This window comes from Nycticebus coucang, chromosome 5, assembly GCF_027406575.1.
Source record: "Nycticebus coucang isolate mNycCou1 chromosome 5, mNycCou1.pri, whole genome shotgun sequence".
Taxonomy (NCBI): Eukaryota; Metazoa; Chordata; class Mammalia; order Primates; family Lorisidae; genus Nycticebus; species Nycticebus coucang.
Window position 1 is genome coordinate 23,571,456 of NC_069784.1, and position 23,024 is coordinate 23,594,479.

The window sequence follows — 23,024 nt, forward strand, 5'->3', positions numbered from 1 at the left end:
TGGAGTTACAGGAATAAACTCGGGACAAATCTTTAAATCTGGATAACAGAAAATGGGTGTTTGATATAATACTCTTCAGATGACTACACACAACCACGGTATACCACACTATTTTTATTTCTTTTTCTCAATTTCCAGTGAGAAAACTTCATGGAGCATCACTAGTCCAAGTACTGGCATTCAAGAACCAGTGCCTTCTACCATCTCCCTTCTAACAAAATCCAAGCAAACTCACACTTGTTAGTCAGGAATGGTTCAAAATACAAATTTCTAAAGAAGCCTTTCCCCAAACCATCTAGTTTAAATTCATTTTCCCCTGTTAGTCTCCTTGGCAATTTCTATCTAACTCTCTACTTAATAGACTTCTGAATTATACGAATGTAGTTTGTGCATGCCTGATTTCCCAAGTGTAAGTCCTCTAACGGCTAGGATAGTGCTTTGTGTTACAAGTTCTCCAATTATGTTTGTTGAACCTGATTCATTCACCTCTGCCTATAGTGAAATGAATCCCCAACACCGGTTCAAAGCTGTTTTGGTATCTTACACTAAGATAAAAATAAAAATTTTCATTATACAACCTTTATAATCTTTTAGTAACTCTTCTGTTATTTTTAATTATACTTTGAACAATGTAAAACAACACATTTATTCTAAAGAAATTACACGTTCACATTACCCTGAAATTGATCATTTTTCACACTGCAATACAGAATGATATGTGGGTTAACTATGCCCCCTACTGACTGAATAAATATTCTGAAAATCAATTAACATTGGCAGAGTATGTGGTATATGGTCCACACAAACATACCACACAAAAACCAAATCTGCTTTTACAATCAATAGTTTTAATAAAAAGGCATTTACAGCTCTTACATATATTTAAAACAAGATTTATTAGAAAAAGGGGTTAGGTAAGAAGGACAATTGACTACTCAGGGTCATCCTATTACACAACTTCAGGAAACATCATTCACATTATAGTCTACACCCTGTGGGTTTCAACTAGGTCTCAAAATTGCCCTCAGTGGCCATGTGGCAATGTATGTGGAGACATTTTTGGTCATCACAACCTGGGGTGAGAGAGAGGTCAGTGGCATTCAATGGGTAGAGGCAAGGAACCCTGCTAAACATCCTACAATGCACAGGCTGGCTCTGTGAAACAAAGAATTTTTTTTTTTTTTTTGTAGAGACAGGGTCTCACTTTTTGGCCCTCGGTAGAGTGCCGTGGCCTCATACAGCTCACAGCAACCTCCAACTCCTGGGCTTACGCGATTCTCTTGCCTCAGCCTCCCGAGTAGCTGGGACTACAGGCGCCCGCCACAACGCCCGGCTATTTTTTGGTTGCAGTTTGGCTGGGGCCGGGTTTGAACCCGCCACCCTCTGTATATGGGGCCGGCGCCTTACCGACTGAGCCACAGGCGCCGCCCGAAACAAAGAATTTTCTAACCCAAAATGTTAAGTGTGTTGAAAGTGAGAAATTTTGCTCTATACCAAGTTATACAATAAGAAAACCCTGTGAGTTTTACCTAATAAAGTCAAATAGAGTCTGACTGGCTTAAACTTTGGGTCAAGAAGAGATTGAATCCCTAAAATCAAAGAAAATAATTTTTAGCCCTCTTCATTTGGGCTAGAAAATGTCAGTCTACCCAGTTTCATATCTTCACCTTTTACCTTTAACGTAGGGATAATGTAATCTGCAATCTCTTCTAATAAGACTTCAAAGCTACTAGGCCTTCCCACCATACCTGTGTTTCCATTTCCATCATCCTTTGTTTTATTTCTCTTATTTCTGCTTGCGTTTCGGCTTCCCTAAGTCGAATGGTCATCAGTTCATCTTGCAACTCATTCACAGCATTTTTCTTAGGTGGCTCTTTCCACCTCCCAGTAGTACGAGATAAGTGGCGCTAAAGCATAAAAAAATCATATTGCAACCAATAGTCTCAATATCAAAATAAGAGCTAACTTTTCTAAGCACTTATTTCAGGCCCAGTACTATATTAAGCACTTTCAACACATTATTTTATTTAATCCCTAGTAAATCTTAAAAGTTATTCAGTATTATCTTTGTTTTATGGTAAGAAATTGGACACTGATTAAGTAACTTCAGGTAACACAGCCAGTAAGTGGCAGATCTGGGATATACAAATACTATTAAAAAATTTTTTTTTCGGGCAGCACCTGTGGCTCAGTGAATAGGGTGTCGGCCCCATATACCAAGGGTGGTGAGTTAAAACCCAGCTCCGGCCAAACTGCAACCAAAAAATAGCCAGATGTTGTGGCGGGCGCCTGTAGTCCCAGCTACTTGGGAGGCTGAGGCAAGGGAATCGCCTAAGCCCAAGAGCTGGAGGTTGCCGTGAGCTGTGTGACGCCACGGCACTCTACTGAGGGTGGCAAAATGAAACTCTGTCTCTAAAAAGAAAAAAAAAAATGTTTTTTCCTCCATATACTATGGATTAATTCTTACAAAGAATACACTTTTTATTCTTAATTTCTTTTATGAGGGATTTTTCGTATTATCTTCAAGGAAATTCCAAGGAAACAGTAAAAATAGGACCATCCATTATGTGAGAAATAGCAGAAGTGAAACGCAGTGTTTTTCAAAATATCTATAGTGAAAGATAAGTTCTGTTTTTAAATTTTCAGTTTATTGCAGTCATACTTTTTTCCCCAGTGAATCCTTATCACTAGACAATCAGGGACAAAACACTTTCTTTTTAAAGCCATGGCAACATCACGGACTGACGTCAGTCCCCCCTCCACCCAAGTCAAACTAAGATCACTATTCTGAAAATATGTGTAGTTTTCCCTGCCACCTTCTGTCTTACAGGCTATGGAATTTTGTTGTCATAATAGCCCTCATACATGAATAAATTTGTGGGTGTATAACTACATAAATGTCATTTATTTTGCCAGATAATCAATTTTCCAAAGCAATCACAAATTTATATTGTTATCCTTCTAATGTTTCATACTAAAAAGGGATTTAATATTGGCATAAGAAAAAATATGCACTATATAAAAAGAATAGTTTCTTACAGATTTTAGAAAAACATATAGTGCACAATGGTGCAATAAAAATGACTTGATTTCTTTTTTACCTTTTATTTCATTTTAAGAATTAAAAAGGGAGAAACAGCATAAATGTACTCTGAATTAACAAATGTTCTAAATTTTGACATTAAACAGGGTTTTTCTCAAACTTTGTTCCTACTGTTGGCTGTCAGTTACTTTAAACACTCACCAATTGGACATTTGGGTTTCATCTTTTTAAAAAGCACACAAAGTGCATTCACATACTTGCCAGTGCTCCTCCAAGTCTCTGACTTGCTGTCTGAGTTCTTTCAAACCCATAATCGCCTCTGCTTCTCTCAGTTTCACAGCGATGAGTTCTTCCTGAAGACTTGAAATGTTATTCTCATCAGGAAGGGAGTTGTTCCTCTAAAGCAACCAAAAAATCAGTTTGGGATGTTAAAATTTAAGGAATAGAATAAAATATAACACATTTAAGAGCTGGGTGCCATAGCTCATGCCTGTCATCCTAGACATCCTAGACTCTGGCAGGCCAAGGCAGGAGGATCCCCTGGGTCTCAGGAATTCAAGACTAGCCTGACCACATCTCTCCCAGAAAAACAGAAAAATTAGCCAAGTGTGGTGGCACACACCTGTAGTCCCAGCTACATGGGAAGCTGAGACAGGAAGATCATTTGAGCCCAGGAGTTTGAGGTTGCTGTGAGCTACAATGTACTCTAGCTGGGGTGACAAACCAAGACACAGTTACGAGATAATAAACAAAACATACAGCACACTTAAGAGTTATTTTGTCCTAAACTTAATTTTACACAGATTTTTTGAAATATATAATTTACAAACCATAAAATTCACCCTTTTTAAAGTATATAAGCCAGTGGTTTTCAGTGTATTCACGGGGTGGGTTGTTTAACCATTACCATGATCTAATTTCAGAATATTTTATCACCCAAAAAGGAACTCTATACCCATAAGCCATTATTCTCTATTACCCATCTCCCCAGTCCCTTAATCTACTTCCTGGCTCTATGAATCTACCTATTCTGGATGTTTCATATAAATGGAATTATACATATTTGTGGCTTTTTGTGACTATCTTATTTCTCTAAGCACAGTGTTTTCAAATTTCACCCCTCTGTATGACAGATAATATTCCACTGTATAGACAAACCACATTTTATTTATCCATTCATCAGTTAATAGAAGTTTGGGTTGTTTCCACTTTTGGGCTGTTATGAATAACACTGCTATGAACACTGGTAGAAAAGTGGACTTAATGTTTTCAATTATTTTAAGTATGTACTTAGGAGTAGAACTATTGGCTCAGATGATATTATTCTAAATTTAACTTTTGATAAATTACCAAACTATTCCAAAGCAGCTACACTTTACATTTCTATCAGCAATGTATGAGGGTAATTGTACTTAATTTTAAGGCCACAGGAAGTCTAACTATACCTTGTTAACATGTACTAACCAGAGTTATGGAGTAATAACATTAAAAATGTTTTTCAACATAGCAATTAACTTTAATTTTGAGGACGAAGAGAGTCTAACCCTGTCTTATCAATAAAAGATTATGAGAGTTAAGGAGCAACAAGATTAAAAATGTTTTTCCACATGGCAATAAACTTACTAATCTCTGATTAGGACTCCAAATAAAGCATGAATATCATTTACATTTTGAAGATTTTTGTTGCATTTTCTCAGCATGCTATCTTGAAGAATGGTATCAAATCTCTGTGTATTAGTTATTATTTACAACAACAGTTAAGAATTGATACCAAGATGACCTAAATATTTGCTTCGTGGATACAAGATTTAAGATTTTAGAACAATCTCTTACTATCCTAAAAGACTCACCTAGGATATAGGGTATCCCAATACCAAACTTTGGAGAGCTACCAAGAGATCCAAAATTAAATATTGGGGAAAGTTCCTGGGTAAACTCAGGTACTTTTGAGATTTCCAGGCCTGATATGTTCTTAAAATGGGCTTTAAATGTTTTCCCAATTGAAAACCAAAAATTTACCATTTGTGCATTAAAAAGACTGCGAGAAGCAGAGAAAGAGAAGCTGGGAAGCTGCACAAAGAAATGAGCTGTAGGAATAATGTAACATTCCAACTTCCTTCCTACTGTGTAGCACGAATGGCAGCACAGTCACTAAAGAAATTCATTTTTAAACTGAACCTAAATAGACTTTTTTCCTTACCAAATATTCAATATCTTTTAACTGCAAGACACATATTGTTATCTGAATCACGGAGCCTGAAATACTACTACCCTGTTTCCCCGAAAATAAGACAGTGTCTTATTTTAAGGTGTGTTCCCAAAGATGCGCTAGGTCTTATTTTCAGGGGATGTCTTATCTTTCCTGTAAGTAGGTCTTATTTTCGGAGGATATCTTATTTTCGGGAAAACAGGGTAAGAGATCAAAGCTCCAGGTAGGCATTTCTTTCAGCATTCTTGCTGGCTTTTTCCTCAATGAACCAGAGAATGAATTTGCCAGAAACAATATAAAAACAGGAAATAGATTTCTAGTGAAAGTTGTTCTAGTTAAGAACTGAGACTATTATGTACATTATCTAACTGGCTCCTTTTTGATTCAATAGCCAGATACTACTTATGGATAAAAGGAAAGAAACTCAATATAGAACCTAGGTCATCAGTAATTTTATAGATGAGAAAACAAGATTCAGAGTTTGTGATCCAGAACACAGACTCTCAAATCTGAGGGTTATAAGAAACCTAAAAGTTTTTCTATTCCCACTACTTATCTAATTTTTGATGTTATTTAACAAGCTTAAAAAGAGGTAAGTTAGCTTTGATAAGCACACCTCAGGCTGAAGTGACTTGGTCTAGCTTGGGCAATTGAAATAATCATCCTAAGATTGAATTTTCTCCGAAGTGTCTATGTATTAGTCCTATTCTACCTGTTCCACGTGAAGATACTACAATATTTGAAGACAACAGTTAATTTCTGTCTCCTAATTTCTCTTTTGTAACATTTAAATATTCTTCCAATGAAAATTATCCTGGTTGCTTTCCTCTAAGAGGGCTTTACTCTCCATTTTTATCCTTAAATATTGAGCCTTGATTAGTATGAAAGCAACAAAGAATTAAGTGACAATCTTAAGAATCTTCTTTTCCCCCTTTCCTTTTTGGTAACTAATATGTATACTTTCTGATGTGTAAAAACACCAAGGCCCATTTAATTGCTCAGTAAGTACTGAACAGATCTCTACCACGTCCCCCTCTACCTGGAGAGCGAGAGCATCTCTTACCTTCTCTATGTCCAGAACTTTATCCTGCATCTCCTTTAGAGCACACTGAGACTCGGCTTCACTCAGTCGGGCTTGGACTAACTCCTTCTCTAGCTGCAGCACAAAATCCTCATTGTAGTTGGAACTGCATTTATGCTAAAGGTTATAAACATATACTGAAATTTCATGGAAGTATAGAAATGTATATACAGTAAAAATAATGCAGTTACATAACAGTTAATAAGAGAAAATAAAGATTAAAAGCTCCAGCTATCCAATATTCCCAGCATATCTCCTCTAAATAACTTTCCGATGAATAAAAAAACTCATTTTTGTTATCTACAAAGATGACCACATTATTGGGTTTGGGTAAATATCATACTGATCAAATCCAAATCATGTAAGATAAATATCTCCTTTTTTCTGTCCCATCCATCCAGATATTATTTGTTCTGATTTATAGACCTGCCCTACACACAAAAGTAGCTATTACCACAGGTGACTACCAAGCACTTAAAATATTGCTAATATTGGACAACTTAAAACACATTGTAAGTATAAAATATAAACTGGATTTCGAAGACTTAATATGCAATTAAAAAGTAAAGTATCTCAATGAGTTTTATATTGGTTACATGTTAAAATATTTAAATATATTAAGGTAAATAAAAATATTAATTTTACTTTACTCCATTTAACGTGGCAACTAGAAAATTTTTAATTGCTTATGACTCATGCTTTATTGCTATTGGACACCATGGTTATAGACTACAGAAGACAATTACTGAAAATCCTATTTTAATCTAATGGAAATAAAATCAGGGCAACCATTAATACCAATAAAATTGTATTTGACCTTAGAAATGTAGAGTTCTTTAAAAGTTATGCATGCTATGTTTTCCTGCTGAAAACAAAGGAAAAAGCAAATATTGCACAAAGAAATTAACCATGAAACCTTCCCATTTCCTTTCCTACTCTAAACATGAATACAAATGCAGACACTTAAAAAATCCTTTTTAAGAGAGTTCCCATACAAGTTTTTGTACAAAAGCAAAGTATCTAATTCCCCATTACAAAAGACTTTGTAAAATAAATTGTCTATTACTTCACATTAAATTCATGTAATAAAGGAAAAGTAGAAACTCAAATTTTAAAAATAAGGCCGTAGTAGTTGCTCACTTCTGTAATCCTAAACCCTCTGGGAGAATGAGGTGAGAGGATCCCGTAAGCTCAAGAGATGGAAATCACCTAGAACAAGAGTGAGACCCCCCTCTCTACAGAAAGTAGAAAAACTAGCCAGGCATTGTGGCACATGCATGCAGCTCCAGCAACTTGGAAGCCTGAGACAGGAGGACTGCTTGAGTCCAGAGTTTCAAGTTGCTGTGAGCTATGACAATGCCACAGAACTCTACTGGAGCAACAAAAAAAAATAAACTGTCTCAAAAAAACAAACAAAAAAAAAAAACTTGTTAAATAACAATCTTCTACTGAACAAGCATGAATAAAGAATGGTTATTTTTACTCTTTAACACATTAGGAATAAAACAGATGTTAAATTAAAATTCTACTAAAAACAACTAACTGCTTAATTAAAATATATCATAGTCTCCTGCCCCAGTTACCCAAAGACATGTGCAAATGAGGAATTTTTAATTCAATGCATTATATATGTATCCTTTCTCCCAGTAATTCTGATGCCATTAAGAAACGAGATTTCAGTACAAGATGTGCATGTGCAACAGGTGTATCCCTCAGCAACACTTCCTTACCAAACAGGGAAAGGCGCTCTTTTAGAATGACCACCTCCAAACTGGAGCTATGTGATTTACTTATTTGATTATAGTTCTTTTATGGGTACTGTTAGAATTTTTGCTCTTAACCTGAAGCCCTGGCAACGGTGGGAAAGCTGTGGCCTCAAGGTCACATGTGGCCCTCCAGATTCCCAAGTGTGGCCCCTTGACCAAACCCAAACTTCACAGATTCGTGTTTATTTAAAGGATTTGTTTTATAAAACCGGGATTCAGTCAAAAGCCAAATGCAAGTTTACAGAAGGTCACATTTGGCCCCAAGGTCACTCGTTTACCACCCCTAATTAGGAATAAATTTTTATCAATAAAATTTATAAAGAGTTGAAATGCTCTGATAACAAGTCATTCTGGATATTACATATCTTATGTTTTTTATATGCCGAAACATTATTTTAGCCTTCTGAATTAAAATCATCCTAAATGTATTAAGTAATTTTTTTTGTCACTGCAGAGATAACAGAACGTAATTCCTAATTCTCAGGTCACAACGATGATGTTCAGTTAATAGAATGCAAATTACACAGGGTCTAAAGACTATTTCTAGAGGCATAATATATAAAAAAAGAAACTATACCTTTTTGGGGTTTTAACGTATGGTTTAATATTTTCACTGTCTTTCCCTCTCATTGTCCTTTTCCATAATTTTCCATCCTGGCTTTATCTTGTTTTGTTAGTCTTAGTGCTTATTATTTTTGCCTATGATTAGTCATTTGCTTCGCTCTTTCTAGTGATGATTATAAGCCTTTGAAGTCACAGATTTTTTGAGAATCATATAAACAGAACTCTTTTCTGAAAAAACAAATTACATTCACTAAGTTTTATATGTAATTTCAGACCTCTGTGAAGCTTCCATATACCTCAAGTTTAAGAACGTCTGTTTCTACAAGGCTAATTTATTACCTTTATTACCTGGCTAATTAGGTGATTACTAATTGTACATAAAAGACCATACGGCAGCGGTTCTCAACCTGTGGGTCGCGACCCACAGGAACTGTATTAAAGGGCATTAGGAAGGTTGAGAACCACTGCCATATGGGATTTCTAATCCCAAGTATTACCATTCTAAGGAGCTCTAGTTTCTCACTGCTGGTCATTTCCACACAAACATTCTATATTCAAATAAATTTAACTCAAAGGTTGATCATCATCTTCCCTAAACCCATTCCTTTCTTTGATTTCTTTATTTGGCACTGACCTAAAACCTCTCATACAGCCCCTCAGCCTTGTTGTCTGTCATGAAACAAAAAGATTTCTTCTTCCCCCGTCATTCTCTCCTTTTCATTTTCACCCTCACCCTGGAAACTGACCTCTGCATTGCCATTTCGACCCTACAATAATCCATAGTGTGTGCTGGCCCCAGAGTTCCCTAAAACACCACTTTGATTCACATAATTCCTCAAAGCAAAAACTTTTCAATGTTGTCTATTGTTCAAGGGATACATTTTAAACCTCATACCTTATACCTGTTATTTCTCCTTGTGTACTTCCCATGTGTTCCTCAACTACTGCAATATAGAAACCGACCTTTTACTCAGCTCTTGCTTCCACCGAATATTACGACATCTAACACAACCAGCCACTCTTTCTTCAACTCGCTCCTTCCTTAGATTTGAGGCATTATTATTACAACTGCTTAGTTCCTTTGTTTTCTCTGTGGATTCTATTTTACACAGGTGTGTGTATGTATATTCGCGCGTGTGTCAATCAGTAGTCCCCAGGGTCTCATTATTTTTTTTTATTATTATTAAATCATAGCTGTGTACATTAATGCGATCATGGGGCACCATACACTGGTTTTATAGACCATTTGACACATTTTCATCACACTGGTTAACATAGCCTTCCTGGCATTTTCTTAGTTATTGTGTTAAGACATTTATATTCTACATTTACTAAGTTTCACATGTACCCTTATAAGATGCACCGCAGGTGTAATCCCACCAATCACCCTCCATCCCCCCACCTCCCCCCCCTTCCCCTTTTCCCCATATTCTTAGGTTATAATTGGGTTATAGCTTTCATATGAAAGCTATAAATTAGTTTCATAGTAGGGCTGAGTACATTGGATACTTTTTCTTCCATTCTTGAGATACTTTGCTAAGAAGAGTTATGTTCCAGCTCCATCCATGTAAACATGAAAGAGGTAAAGTCTCCATCTTTCTTTAAGGCTGCATAATATTCCACGGTGTACATGTACCACAATTTATTAACCCATTCGTGGATCGAGGGGCACTTGGGCTTTTTCCATGACTTAGCAATTATGAGTTGGGCTGCAATAAACATTCTGGTACAAATATCTTTGTCCAAGATCTCATTATTGTGTGTTCTCTTTCTGGATCTTTCCTTTTTTCTCATTTTACAGATTCATTCTACATTATTTCATATACTGTCTATAAGGTCTGTAAGTATAGGCCATGTTGGATACTGTCTATGTCTATCAGCTATTGACAGATATCTATACTCTATATTGATAATGGATGAAATCAGTAAAGAAAGACAGGAAGAGAGACAGGCCATACAATGATGGAACCCTCGCATCTACAGGAGATGTAAACAAGTGAGTAATGGCTCTCAAATCCACATTTCCACTAAGCCACAAATTCACATTTACAACTTTCTACTGGTCAATTCCATCTGGTTAGTCTCATAACCTCATATTCAACATATCAAAACTGAACTCCCGATCATTTCTTCCTCACATATTCACTATTCTGCTAAGGGCACCACCACATAACAGCTGACCAAGTCAAAATCTCCCTAAAATTAAGTTTTATGATTGAAATGCTACATTTCAATAAATTTGCTCTTCTTGTCATTATCTTTATTCCTGCCTTTTAGACTACTGCAATTGTCTCAAATATATCCCCTCTTAACTTTTGTAGCACTTATTTTGGGTATTATTTTTAATATTTCATGCTATCCCTCACACTAAATTGTAATGAAGAGGCATTTTTACAATTCCGTGATCTGAATGAGGTACGTATGTTCTGACACTACTGTTATGAGCCTCCAGAAGTTTTAATGAAAGTATACACATATTAACACACTTTAACATTGAGAAGATGGGATCACATATTCCTAACTGTTTAAGCATAGAAATGAAGAGCTGAATATACTGTTTTAATATATACTGTTCTAAGAATTAATGGTATAACATTTAAAAAAATCTAAGCTTCTTAAAAAACTAAGCATCTAGGTCAAGTCTTATGTAATGTCCTTGTATTAAGAAATTCATGATAGGGCGGCGCCTGTGGCTCAGTGAGCAGGGCGCTGGCCCCATATACCAAGGGTGGCGGGTTCATACCCGGCCCCGGCCAAACTGCAACAAAAAAATAGCCGGGCGTTGCGGTTGGCGCCTGTGGTCCCAGCTACTTGGGAGGCTGAGGCAGGAGAATCGCCTAAGCCCAGGAGTTGGAGATTGCTGTGAGCTGTGTGATGCCACGGCACTCTAGTGAGGGCAATAAAGTGAAACTCTGTCTCTACAAAAAAAATATAAAAAAAAAAAAAAAAGAAAAAAAAGAAATTCATGATGGCTGATAGTCTCAACAAGGGGACCATTTATTTAAGTGTATAAAAAGGGGGGTAGGTATGGTGGTTCATACCTATAATCCCAGAACTTTGCAAGAGAATTGCATGAGCCTAGAGTTTGAGACCAGCCTGGGAAACATAGTAAGACCTTGTTTCTATTAAAAAATGAATTTTTTTAAGTGTATAAAGAATAAATGACTTCCCTATACTTACATCAAGTTAATTTATGTCAATGAATCTTGTAATGTTCCTATAATATCAGCAATCCCATTCCAACGAATTTTTTTTTAGTAAGCAGAGTCTGCTTTTTTCTTTCTTTTTCTGTTTTTTTTTTTTTTTTTGAGACAGAGTCTATGTCGTCCTTTGTAGAGTGCCATGGCAACCTCCAACTCCTGGGCTTAAGCAATTCTCTTGCCTCAGCTTCCCAAGTAGCTGGACTATAGGTGCCCACCACAATGCCCAGCTATTTTTTGGTTGTAGTTGTCATTGTTGTTTTTAGCAGGCCAGGGCTGAGTTTGAACGTGCCAGCCCCTTTATATGTAGCTGGCACCCTAGCCACTGAGCTATGGGCCCCAAGCCAGAGTCTGCTTTTTCAATCCCATGTGCTTTTTCGGTGTTTCAGAAGTAGCAAAGGTAGGGGCAGTGCCTGTGGCTTAGTGGATAGGGCACCGGCCCCATATACTGAGGGTGGTGGGTTCGAACTCGGCACCGGCCAGCTAAATCAGCAGTGACAACTGCAACAAAAAATAGCCAGGCATTGTGGCAGGCGCCTATAGTCCCAGCTACTCGGGAGGCTGAGGCAAGAGAATTGCCTAAGCCCAGGAGTTGAAGGTTGCTGTGAGCTATGATGCCACAGCACTCTACCAAGAGTGACAGAGTGAGACTCTGTCTCAAAAAAGAAGAAGTAACAAAGGTAAAAGTAAGTTCGAAAGTCCTTGGTAATCTTGTTTGCTTGTGTCTTGTGTTAAAAAAAAAAAAAAGAATTCTCACATTCAATGTCTGAGTGATACAGTGAAAAATATCTGTATTTAGAGAAGTTTCTTGTATTAAATGAAAATATCCAAATTGGAAAAAGGACTGTCTATGTGTCAATAATGCCTCCTACCTGATTTGTATGTTCTTATCAGGAACACACACATTTCACTGAACTCTGTATTCTTCTCTTTTGCAATATTTATCACAACTCTAATTTTTAAAAATGTGTAATAAATTTTTTTTGTTTTTTTGCAGTTTTTGGCCGGGGCTGGGTTTGAACCCACCACCTCCGGCATATGGGGCTGGTGCCCTACTCCGCTGAGCCAAAGGCGCCACCCTGCAATAAATTTTTTACATGTGTATCTATCTATATATTTCACAAGCAATGCCAAAGACAGTTTGATTTACTACTATATTAACAGAACCAAACTTTTTTATAGGTAGGTGAGCACACAATATTTACTGAATAAATTAGCTAGTTAACTCTTGGTTTAACAACAAAACTCTTACATTAAATATATAATTTATGTTAAACATAGGGAGTAGCAGTTGAACAGTGCAAAAATAATCTATAAAATAGCTAAAACTATTTTTACTCAAATACCCATTTAGCAATCTTGAAACACTTTCCTAAAAAAATAATGTTTTTGTTCCAAAAATAAATAAAATTTATAACAGAATGGGAAGATGGTACATTTGTATACCTAAGAGTGTCTAAAAAAATTTTTTTTGTATAAGGCAAGTACACCGGAATAGGTTTCTATTCCACAAAATTATAACAGAAAAAGTAAAACATAAAGTTTTACCTTGTTCTCCCTCAACATATCTCAATATATGACCCCCAAACGATGTTGGTAATCCTCCCTACCATGTATTTCTAAGAAGCATTAAAAAAAAAAAAAAAAAAAAAAAAAAAAATCAGGGCGGCGCCTGTGGCTCAGTCGGTAAGGCGCCGGCCCCATATACCGAGGGTGGCGGGTTCAAACCCGGCCCCGGCCAAACTGCAACCAAAAAATAGCCGGGCGTTGTGGCGGGCGCCTGTAGTCCCAGCTACTCGGGAGGCTGAGGCAAGAGAATCGCTTAAGCCCAGGAGTTGGAGGTTGCTGTGAGCTGTGTGTGGCCACGGCACTCTACCGAGGGCCATAAAGTGAGACTCTGTCTCTACAAAAAAAAAAAAAAAATCAGTAAGATTTACTACTTAAGGATTTCTATACTAAATTTGTTAAAAATAAATGTCATTTTCATGCGATCTGTGCCCAGTATCTGAAAAATTAAATACATCCTTTAAGATAGAATTTACATCTGATTAATTGCAATATTGTTTTTGTTAATGCTAAAGAAAATGTCAAGAAAACAATTACTCCCTTGGCTCATGCCTGTAATCCTAGCACACTGGGAGGCCAAGGTGGGTGGATTGCTTGAGCTCAGGAGTTCAAGACAAGCCTGAGCTAGAGGGAGACCCCGTCTCTACTAAAAAATACAAAAACTGAGGCAAGAGGATTGTTTGAGCCTGAGTTGGAGGGTGCTGTGAGCTATGATGATGCCAAGGCACTCTACCCAGGGCAACAGCTTGAGACTCCTGTCTCAAAGAAACAAAACAAAACAATTACTCCCCTCCATTAAAGTGATCCCTCATTTATCATTTAAGCTGAAAAGAAAATACTATTACATATGAAAGCAAAACATTAGATCTTTATAGACTGAGATCAAAATTTGTTTCGGAAGAACACTTATGTCCAGATTTATAAGCATAGTGACCAACAGCTTAAAAGTTTACCAAATTATTTAATAAATATGTAAAGTTACCAATCTACTTGGATTTGCATTTTTAGAAAGATTTATATCAACTAGCTACCATTGGGAAAAAAACCACTCTGTAAGTCAGGTGTGGGCAATACCTATATGAAGCTGAAACAAACACGTTTTCTAAAATAAATTCTCTGGAAGAATTTATAACTTCTAGTGACAACGAGGTAGTTTTTATTTTATTAACATTTATTCATGTGTTTAATCTAGGTAAGATGGGTTTATATTCCTCATATCAAGTCCTTGGTTCTTAAAAACTACTATGTAATTCTTTCATCTTCTCTCTAGCATTATAAAAGAGGCAGAGAAGGTCAGAAGAAATCTTGTCTTAGTCTCCATTAAGTACTCCCTAGTATATAGGCCCAAAGAACTTCAAAAGGCGCTCATTTCAGCATACACCATATTTAACTACTAATTCCTCCTTGTTTATGCTGATCTAAGCCAAAAACAGCAGGCAAAATTGCTTAATCAATGTACCTAAATGATAAGCAGTCACTGGTAGGGCATAAAGCTTTTAAATAGAGCCGGCTAGACTCAAAGACACTTGGTCTCAACTGGAAAAGCTGTCTAACACAAACATGTGTGCCACCCCACACTCAACAGGAAGTCATTCAACCTTCTGACTCTTCCTTTCTGCTTCTATGGGCCTTCTAGAAAAACTGATAGAGAACCTGTAAAATACTTAAAGGGACATATCTTTGTGCATTTTAATCTCATCCTTTTTAGGAGAATATCCAGTTTTCTCAGCACTATTGTTTGAAAAAACTATTCTTGCCTCATTTAATGGTCTCAGCATCCCCACTGAAAACCAAATGGCCACAGATACATGTATAGGTTCATTTCTAGACTCTGAATTCTATTCCATTGATCTGTATGTCTGTCCTTATGACAGCATTACACTGCTTTGATTACTATAGCTTTGTAGTAAGTTTTGAAATCAGAAGTGTGAGTCCTATAACTATTTTGTTCTTTCTCAAGATTGTTTTGGCTATTCAAGGCCCTTGCAATTACATGTAAATCTAAGGATCAGCTTTCAAATTGTGCAAAAGACCATGGGAACTTTGGTAAGTTTGATAGGACTGAATCACTTCCAATCAACAAACACAGACGGTATTTTCATCTTTAATTTCTTTCAACAGATGAATAAATAATATTTCAGTTTTCAGTGTATGAATCTTTCACCTTCTTGGTTAAATTTATTCCTATGTATTTAATTCTTTTTTTTTTTTTTTGAGACAGAGCCCCAAGCTGTCGCCCTGGGTAGAGTGCCATGGCATCATAGCTCACAGCAACCTCCAACTCCAACTCAAGCAATTCTCCTGCCTCTGCCTCCCAAGTAGCTTGGACTACAAGCACCTGCCACAATGCCCAACTATTTTTTGGTTGCAGCTGTCACTGTTGTTTGGTGGACCCGGGCTGGATTCAAACCCGCCAGCTCAGGAGTATATGGCTGGTTTTTGAGACAGGTTTTTGTCTTTTTAGCCATCTTTCAATTGGTATGTTTAGAATACTTACATTCAATATAATTATTGATATGGTTAGAATAAAATCTATGATCTCGCTAGTTTTCTATTTGATCCATTTATTTACTCATTGTTCCTTTTTCCCTACTTATTTTTAAATTATTCCATTTTATCTCTGCTACTTGCTACTCAACTATATATCTTTTTTTGAGATAAGGTCTCATTCTTTGGTCTGGGCTAGAGTGCAGAGGTGTTATCATAGCTTACTGCAACCTCCAGCTCCTGGACTCAAATGATTGTCCAGCCTCAGCCTTCCGAGTAGCTAGGACTACAGGCGAATCACCATACCTGACTTTTTTTTTTTTTTTTAAAGAGACAGTGTCTCACTAGTCCCTATGGTAGTCTTGAACTCCTGGCCTCAAGCAATCCTCCCTTCTTAGCTCCCAAAGTGCTAGGACTATAGGCAGGAGCCACTGTGCCTGGATTATATCCTTCTTCAACATTTAGTTTTCCTGGAGTTTATAAATATATTTTTTTCTGTTCTTTGATCACCACAAACTTATTCCTTGATCAAGGCCTTTATAATAGCTGTATGTTCTGTCGAGAATGCTTCTCCCCAGATCTTCAAATAGTTTCCTTCTTCATATCACTTAACATCTAGTCAAATGTTACTTCCTTGGGGAAGCTAATCTGGGTGTAGTCAGTACCTCTCTGCTGCTTATTTTCTCTTCATAGCCTTATCACCAGCTGAAATTATATTTCCTGGTTTAATTGTGTCTCGCCCAGTACAGCACTTCATGAAATAACAGACCTCATTTTTCTTGTTTACTATTGTACCTTCTACACTTAAGACAAAACCTTGCATTATCCTTTCCAAGTGAATAAATACATTCATTCCATTAAAAGACTACCACATTATATTATATAAGTTTGAGAAAAACACAAAGTGTTTACACAAATTGAACCTAATATCTTGACAATCAATTACAAAATAATGAAAAATGTAATATGTTGTTATCTTTCTCATGACTAAATTAGCTGCTACTTATATTTGGAGTAAAAGGAAAAGAGCTGTAAGCCAAACTGGGGTGAAAAGATAACTCTTTAAAATGTCTCTTTGATATGGTCTCTGCATTGAAAGAATTTTAAAGTTGAAAAAAGACTTGAACCACAGTGAATACTGCTTCACACTTATGAAGATGGCTATTACTTACAATAAATAAATAAACAAATAACAAGAGTTGATAAGGGTGTGAAAAAACTGAAATCCCTTGTCTACTGCCCGTGGGAATATAAAGTGGAATAGCCGCTGCGTGTGTAAAAAATGACACACGGTACTGCCTATAATCCAGAAACTCCACTTTTAGGTATAGACCCAAAAGAATTAAAACCAGGCACGGACAGAAGGCTGATGCAAGAGAACTGCTTACGGCCAAGAGCTGGAAGTTGCTGTGAGCTGTGATGCCACCAAGATGAGACTCTGTCTCTTAAAAAAAATAAATAAATAAAATAAAACCAGGCACTGAGATACTTATATACCAATATTCATAGGAGCATTAGTCACAATAGCAAAAGGAATTAACAACCCAAATGACCATCATTAAATCGATGAACAGAATGTGGTGTATAAATACAAGGGAGTCTTATTCAGCCATAAAAACGAATTAAATTCAGATACAGGCTACAAGGATAGACCTCAAAAATATTATGCTAAGTAAAATAAGCCACATGCAAGAGCACAAATATTATATGATTACATTTACATGAGTTGCCCAGAACAGGCAAATAGACAGAAAGTAGAAAAGAGGCTGCTAGGGCTAAGAGGAGGGAAAAAGAAGATTATCTGTTTAGTGCACACACAGCTTCAGTATGGGGTGATGACAAAGTTCTAAAGTCAACAATGGTAATGGCTGCACAACACTGTAAACATACTTAATGCTTCTGAACTGTACACTTAAATGTAAATTTTTATGTTACATATACATAATGCTTCTTAACTGTATACTTAAATGTAAATTTTTATGTTACATATACAGAGTGGACATAAAGATGGTGTGCAATTTAAAATAGTTGTAACTTTTTTGTTGTTTTGTTTTGAGACAGAATCTCAGGCTGTCACCCTGGTGGCATCCCAGCTCACAGCAACCTCCAACTCTTGGGCTCAAGCAATCCTCCTGCCTCAGTTTTTCTACTTTTAGTAGAGACAGGATCTTGGTTTTGCTCAGGCTGGTCTGGAACTCATGAGCTTAAGCTATCCAAGTGCCTCGGCCTCAGCCTCAGGCGTGGGCCACTGCACCTGGCAACAGTTGTAACTTTAAATTGCACACAAACTTTATGTGCACCTTGTATTTTACCACAATAAAATTTTAAAAAGCATAAGATCCAGCAATCCCACTATTGAGTATATATGCATCTAAAAGAAATTGTAAATCAGTGTGTCAAAGAGATATCCGCACTCCCAAATTTAGTACACCACTATTCATAAGATCCAAGACATGGAATCAACTTAAGTGTACATAAATGGATGAATGGATAAAGAAAATGTATTATGTATACACAAGGGAATACTATGTAGCCATTAAAAAAGAATGAAATTCCATCTTTGTGAGAACACAGATGAACCTAGAGGACATTCTGTTAAGTGAAATAAGCTAGGCACAGAAATACAAACATGATCTCACTCGTCCAAAATCTAAAAAAGCTGATCTCATGGAAGCAAAGAATAAAAGAATGGTTATTAGAGGCAGGGGGTGGGGCAAGTGGCTGGTAAGATATTAGTCAAAAGGTACAAAGTTACACTTAGATAGGAGGAATAAATTCTGGTGTTTATTGCACAGCAGAGTGACTAGTTAAAATTATGTATTGTATATTTTTAAAAAGTTAAAAGAAAGAATTATTTTGGGGCAGCACCTGTGGCTCAGTGGGTAGGGCTCCAGCCTCATATACTGAGGGTGGCGGGTTCAACCCCAGCCCCAGCCAAACTGCAACAAAAAAAATAGCCGGGCATTATGGCGGGTGCCTATAGTCCCAGCTAATGGGAGGCTGAGGCAAAAGAATCGCCTAAGCCCAGGAGTTTGAGGTTGCTGTGAGCTGGGAAGCCACAGCACTCTACCGAGGGCAATAAAGTGAAACTCTGTCTCTACCAAAAAAAAAAAAAAAAAAAAAAAAGAATTATTTTGGCGGGGAGGGGTTTTGAGACAGAGTCTCACTCTGTACCCCAGGGCCAGAGTGCCATGGCCTCAGCCTCCTCAGCTTACAGCAATCTCAAAATCTTGGATTCGCAATCTTCCTGCCTCAGCCTCCCAAGTAACAAGGCCAGGCTAATTTTTCTATTTTTAGTAAAAATGAAGTCTCACTCTTGCTCAAGCTGGTCTCAAACTCCTGACCTAAGCAATCTTCCCGCCATGGCATTAGAAAGGATTTTGAATGTTCTCACCACAAAGAAATAATAAATGTTTGAAGTGATAGGTATGCTAACCACCTGGATTTGATCATTATATAATGTATACATATATTAAAACATCAAATTACCCATAAATATGTACAATAATTAACATTAGGTATTAGTTAAAAAGAAAACTTTTATACTTTAATAAAGCTCATTTAAAAAGTGAAAGAGAAGGCCATGGCTCACACTTGTAATCCTAGCACGCTGGGAGGCCAAGGTGGAAGGATTTGAGCTTAAGAGTTCAAGACCAGCCTAAGCAAGAATATGAAGCCATCTCTTACTAAAAATATAAAAATAGTCTAGTGTTATGGTGGGTGCCTATAGTCCTAGCCCCCCAGGAAACTGAGGCAGGAGGATTGAGTGAAATCAGGAGTTTGAGGCTGCTGTGAGCTAGGCTGACACCACAGCACTTCAGCCTGGGCAATAGAGTAAGACTCTCTCAAAAAAATATATAATAAATTAGGCTGGGCACAGTGGCTCATGCCTGTAATCCTAGCACTCAGGGAGGCCAAGGTGGTTGGATTGCCTGAGCTCAGGAGTTGGGAGACCAGCCTGAGCAAGACCCCGTCTCTAAAAAGAGCCAGGCATTGTAGTAGGCGCCTGTAGTCCCTCCTACTTGGAAGGCAGAGGCAAGAGAATCACTTAGATTCTAGAAGTTTGAGGTTGCTGTGAGTTATGACACCATGGCATTCTACCGAGGGTGACAAAACAGGACTGTGTCTCAAAAAAATACACACACACACACAAATTAAATAAACAGCAAAAGAGAGAGATGTAAGACAAGCTAGCCCTATTTTATCATTTTAGAGAAAAAAAAAAACTGTCTTCAGGTATATAAAATTACACAGCCAAACAAGACTAGAATCTCGTTCCATAAATGAAATCCAAAGTTCTTTCTCTCATATAAAATGCCACACTTGGCAGTAGAGAGTGGTGGTGGATAGTTATTTTGGTAACTATACCCCCTGCTGGAATACAAATTTAAGAACTCACACAGTCACAATGGATGACTAATCAAAACACTGAGCTACATGTGTTGGTGTCCGTAGCTCAGTGGTTAGGGCACCAGCCATGTACACCGGGGCTGGCGGGTTCGAACCCAGCCCAGGCCTGCTAAACAACAATGACAACTACAAGAAAAACATTGCCAGGCGTTGTAGTTCCAGCTACTTGGGAGCTGAGGCAAGAGAATCGCCTAAGCCCAAGAGTTTGAGGTTGCTGTGAGCTGTGATACCACAGCACTTCTACCAAGGTTGACATAGTGAGACTCTGTCTCAAAAAAAAAAAAAACAAAACTGAGCAGTAGATGGTCATTTTTTTCTCCAGTAGTATGTTCACTCAGTTAACACTGGCTATTCTGCTTGCCCAGTTAACTTTATAAACCTACATTCTAACCTTTTGAGGTGTCAAAAGAACTCACAGGGCTCAATCTTCACAAAACAATGCAAAAAATTTAATTCATGATTCTTATGTGTTGTGGCTACAGCTTATGCTAAATGCAAACATAGTTGTCTTTCCTTCTTAAAAAGAATCACATTATACAATTCATTTCAGCTTAATTCCCAAAATACTCCACAATTCTGTGTTTTTCTGTTTTTATGCTTGTATATTATTGACATTTCATACAAAAGATTTCATCTTTTTAGTATTATTTTATCACTCTCTGGTTCTATAACTAATAGAAAAAACATTTATAGTTCTTTCAATTGTCTGTTTTTTGGTTTAGTTTTGTAATTTTTGTACCCAGAAAATAGTACTGTTTCTCAATTTTACTGAATAAAAAAAATGTCCAACTTCTCAATCATTCTATTTGGCTTCTAGACCTGGACGGACTTCTAGATCTGATACAATATTTTCTGCCTATCTCTTAATCCAGCTCCTCATTAAGAACAATAAACGAAAACAAGAAATACCTTTTCAAAGACAAAATGTTGGCTTTTCTTTTACCCTCATATTTCTGATTAGATTCCTAGTTTGACTTTGCCAGTGGAAAATGCTGTCTAAGTTGCCGGATACCTGAGGCTAGCTGTATAATCAGTAGCTGGTTAGTACCCTAGAGGTTAGTTAACATAATTTTTAAAGGGCTATTTTTTTTTTTTTTTTGTAGAGACAGAGTTTTACTTTATTGCCCTTGGTAGAGTGCCGTGGCATCACACAGCTCACAGCAACCTCCAACTCCTGGGCTTAGGCGATTCTCCTGCCTCAGCCTCCCGAGTAGCTGGGACTACAGGCGCCCGCCACAACGCCCGGCTATTTTTTGGTTGCAGTTTGGCTGGGGCCGGGTTTGAACCCGCCACCCTCGGTATATGGGGCCAAGCGCCCTGCTCACTGAGCCACAGGCGTGGCCCAAAGGGCTATTTTTTGATAATGTCCCTCCTTTTGGAAAAAGGTCAGCATATGTCGTAACTCATGATTCAATCTTTTGATGTAGGAAGTCTAAACTATAGTATTTCATAAGATACAAGTTGCCAGACTAGCAAAGCTTTATAAGTGAGATGATTATATGTGTTCTATAGGTTGGGTGATGTTTCACTTGCACAATGAATAAAAACTAGCCTAGGTTAGAATTTTAAAATTGTCCTTGGCAAAATGATATCTATTGTGAAAACAGAATTCTAAAATCTAAAAAGCAAGTCTCATATACACTGCTTATTTTCTATGACTCAGAATATTATGTAAGGGGAAAAAAAACATTACCTATTTCTAACAAAACTGTGTAGACAGAAAAAAAACTTAGAACAAGGAGTCTTTGGGCCACAATAAGACCCCTAAATATTACCAAACATAAAATGGAAGAAGAGTTCAATTAAAGAAAAAAAAAAAATTATTTAAGACAACAGCACAGAAGCTGTGCTTTTAAAAAAACTGGTTTAAAGGGAGGGGAGATGAGAAAGGTGAGAAAAAGCACTACCAGACTCCTTACCCATTGTTGTTGGCACTGGAGCTTCCTGATGGTATGTTCAGCTTGCTCCAGCTTAGCACTGGCCTCATCACTCTGCTGTTTGATGGTGGCCAACTCCCGTTTTATGAGGTAGTTTTCCTCAGCCTCCTGGGCTCTTGTCACTTGTCCCTTAGGACATAATGTTTTTGTGTGTAAAGCAATTTAGGATAGATTCAAGAAAGACCGCCGTCATGAGGCTTACTTATTTACTTTGACATGTTAAAAAAAAAAAAAGTCACCTCAGAGAATAGAACAGCCTAAGTAATCATTAGCTAGCAGCTTGTTATTGCTCCAGCAAATTTTGGGAAGCTAAATGAAAAATTCATCTGACAATCTTAAGAACAATTCTTTTAGTCAATAAAAATTTAATTCATGCAATATTACTGAGTTGCACATGCAGGACTAAATTTTTCAAGGAATAGTGGTTAATTTCACAGAATCCACTGATTGCCATTTTTAATATTTTTTAAAATGAGGTTAGCTTTAAAACGTGCAAAAGGTGTCTATTTTAATAAACCAAAACAATATACTGTTATCAAAAAATTAAGTTTACACCCATACATATCATCCCAAAAATTATGCCTAGGAAAAATGCATGTAAAATTGCATGCATTAAAATATGAATTTCTAGCTTTATGACTTTCCTTAGAAGTAAAGTTAGATAAAATGCTAAAAAAAATAAACCAAAACTATACCTGTATCAATCTATCTGCCAAGGAAGCACTTTCCTACAAAAGGAAAAATTCAGATAGAAATATAAG

At 37.0% G+C, this 23,024-nt stretch overlaps 1 protein-coding gene across 10 annotated transcripts in view; it reads right to left on the reverse strand.

The window, feature by feature from the left end:
• The window catches only part of EVI5 (ecotropic viral integration site 5), a 202,913-nt gene that overhangs the window by 89,204 nt on the left and 90,685 nt on the right, over positions 1-23,024 (reverse strand). For 4 of the 10 annotated variants that reach the window (XM_053591711.1, XM_053591709.1, XM_053591710.1 and 1 more), the window contains 5 exons: positions 22,959-22,991; positions 22,246-22,392; positions 6,316-6,450; positions 3,301-3,441; positions 1,749-1,907 (listed from right to left, as the gene is read on the reverse strand). In XM_053591711.1, the coding sequence (XP_053447686.1) occupies positions 1,749-1,907; positions 3,301-3,441; positions 6,316-6,450; positions 22,246-22,392; positions 22,959-22,991 (615 nt within the window). The remainder of the gene's footprint in view (positions 1-1,748; positions 1,908-3,300; positions 3,442-6,315; positions 6,451-22,245; positions 22,393-22,958; positions 22,992-23,024) is intronic. The other 6 variants (XM_053591715.1, XM_053591719.1, XM_053591717.1 and 3 more) reach the window with 3 other exon arrangements.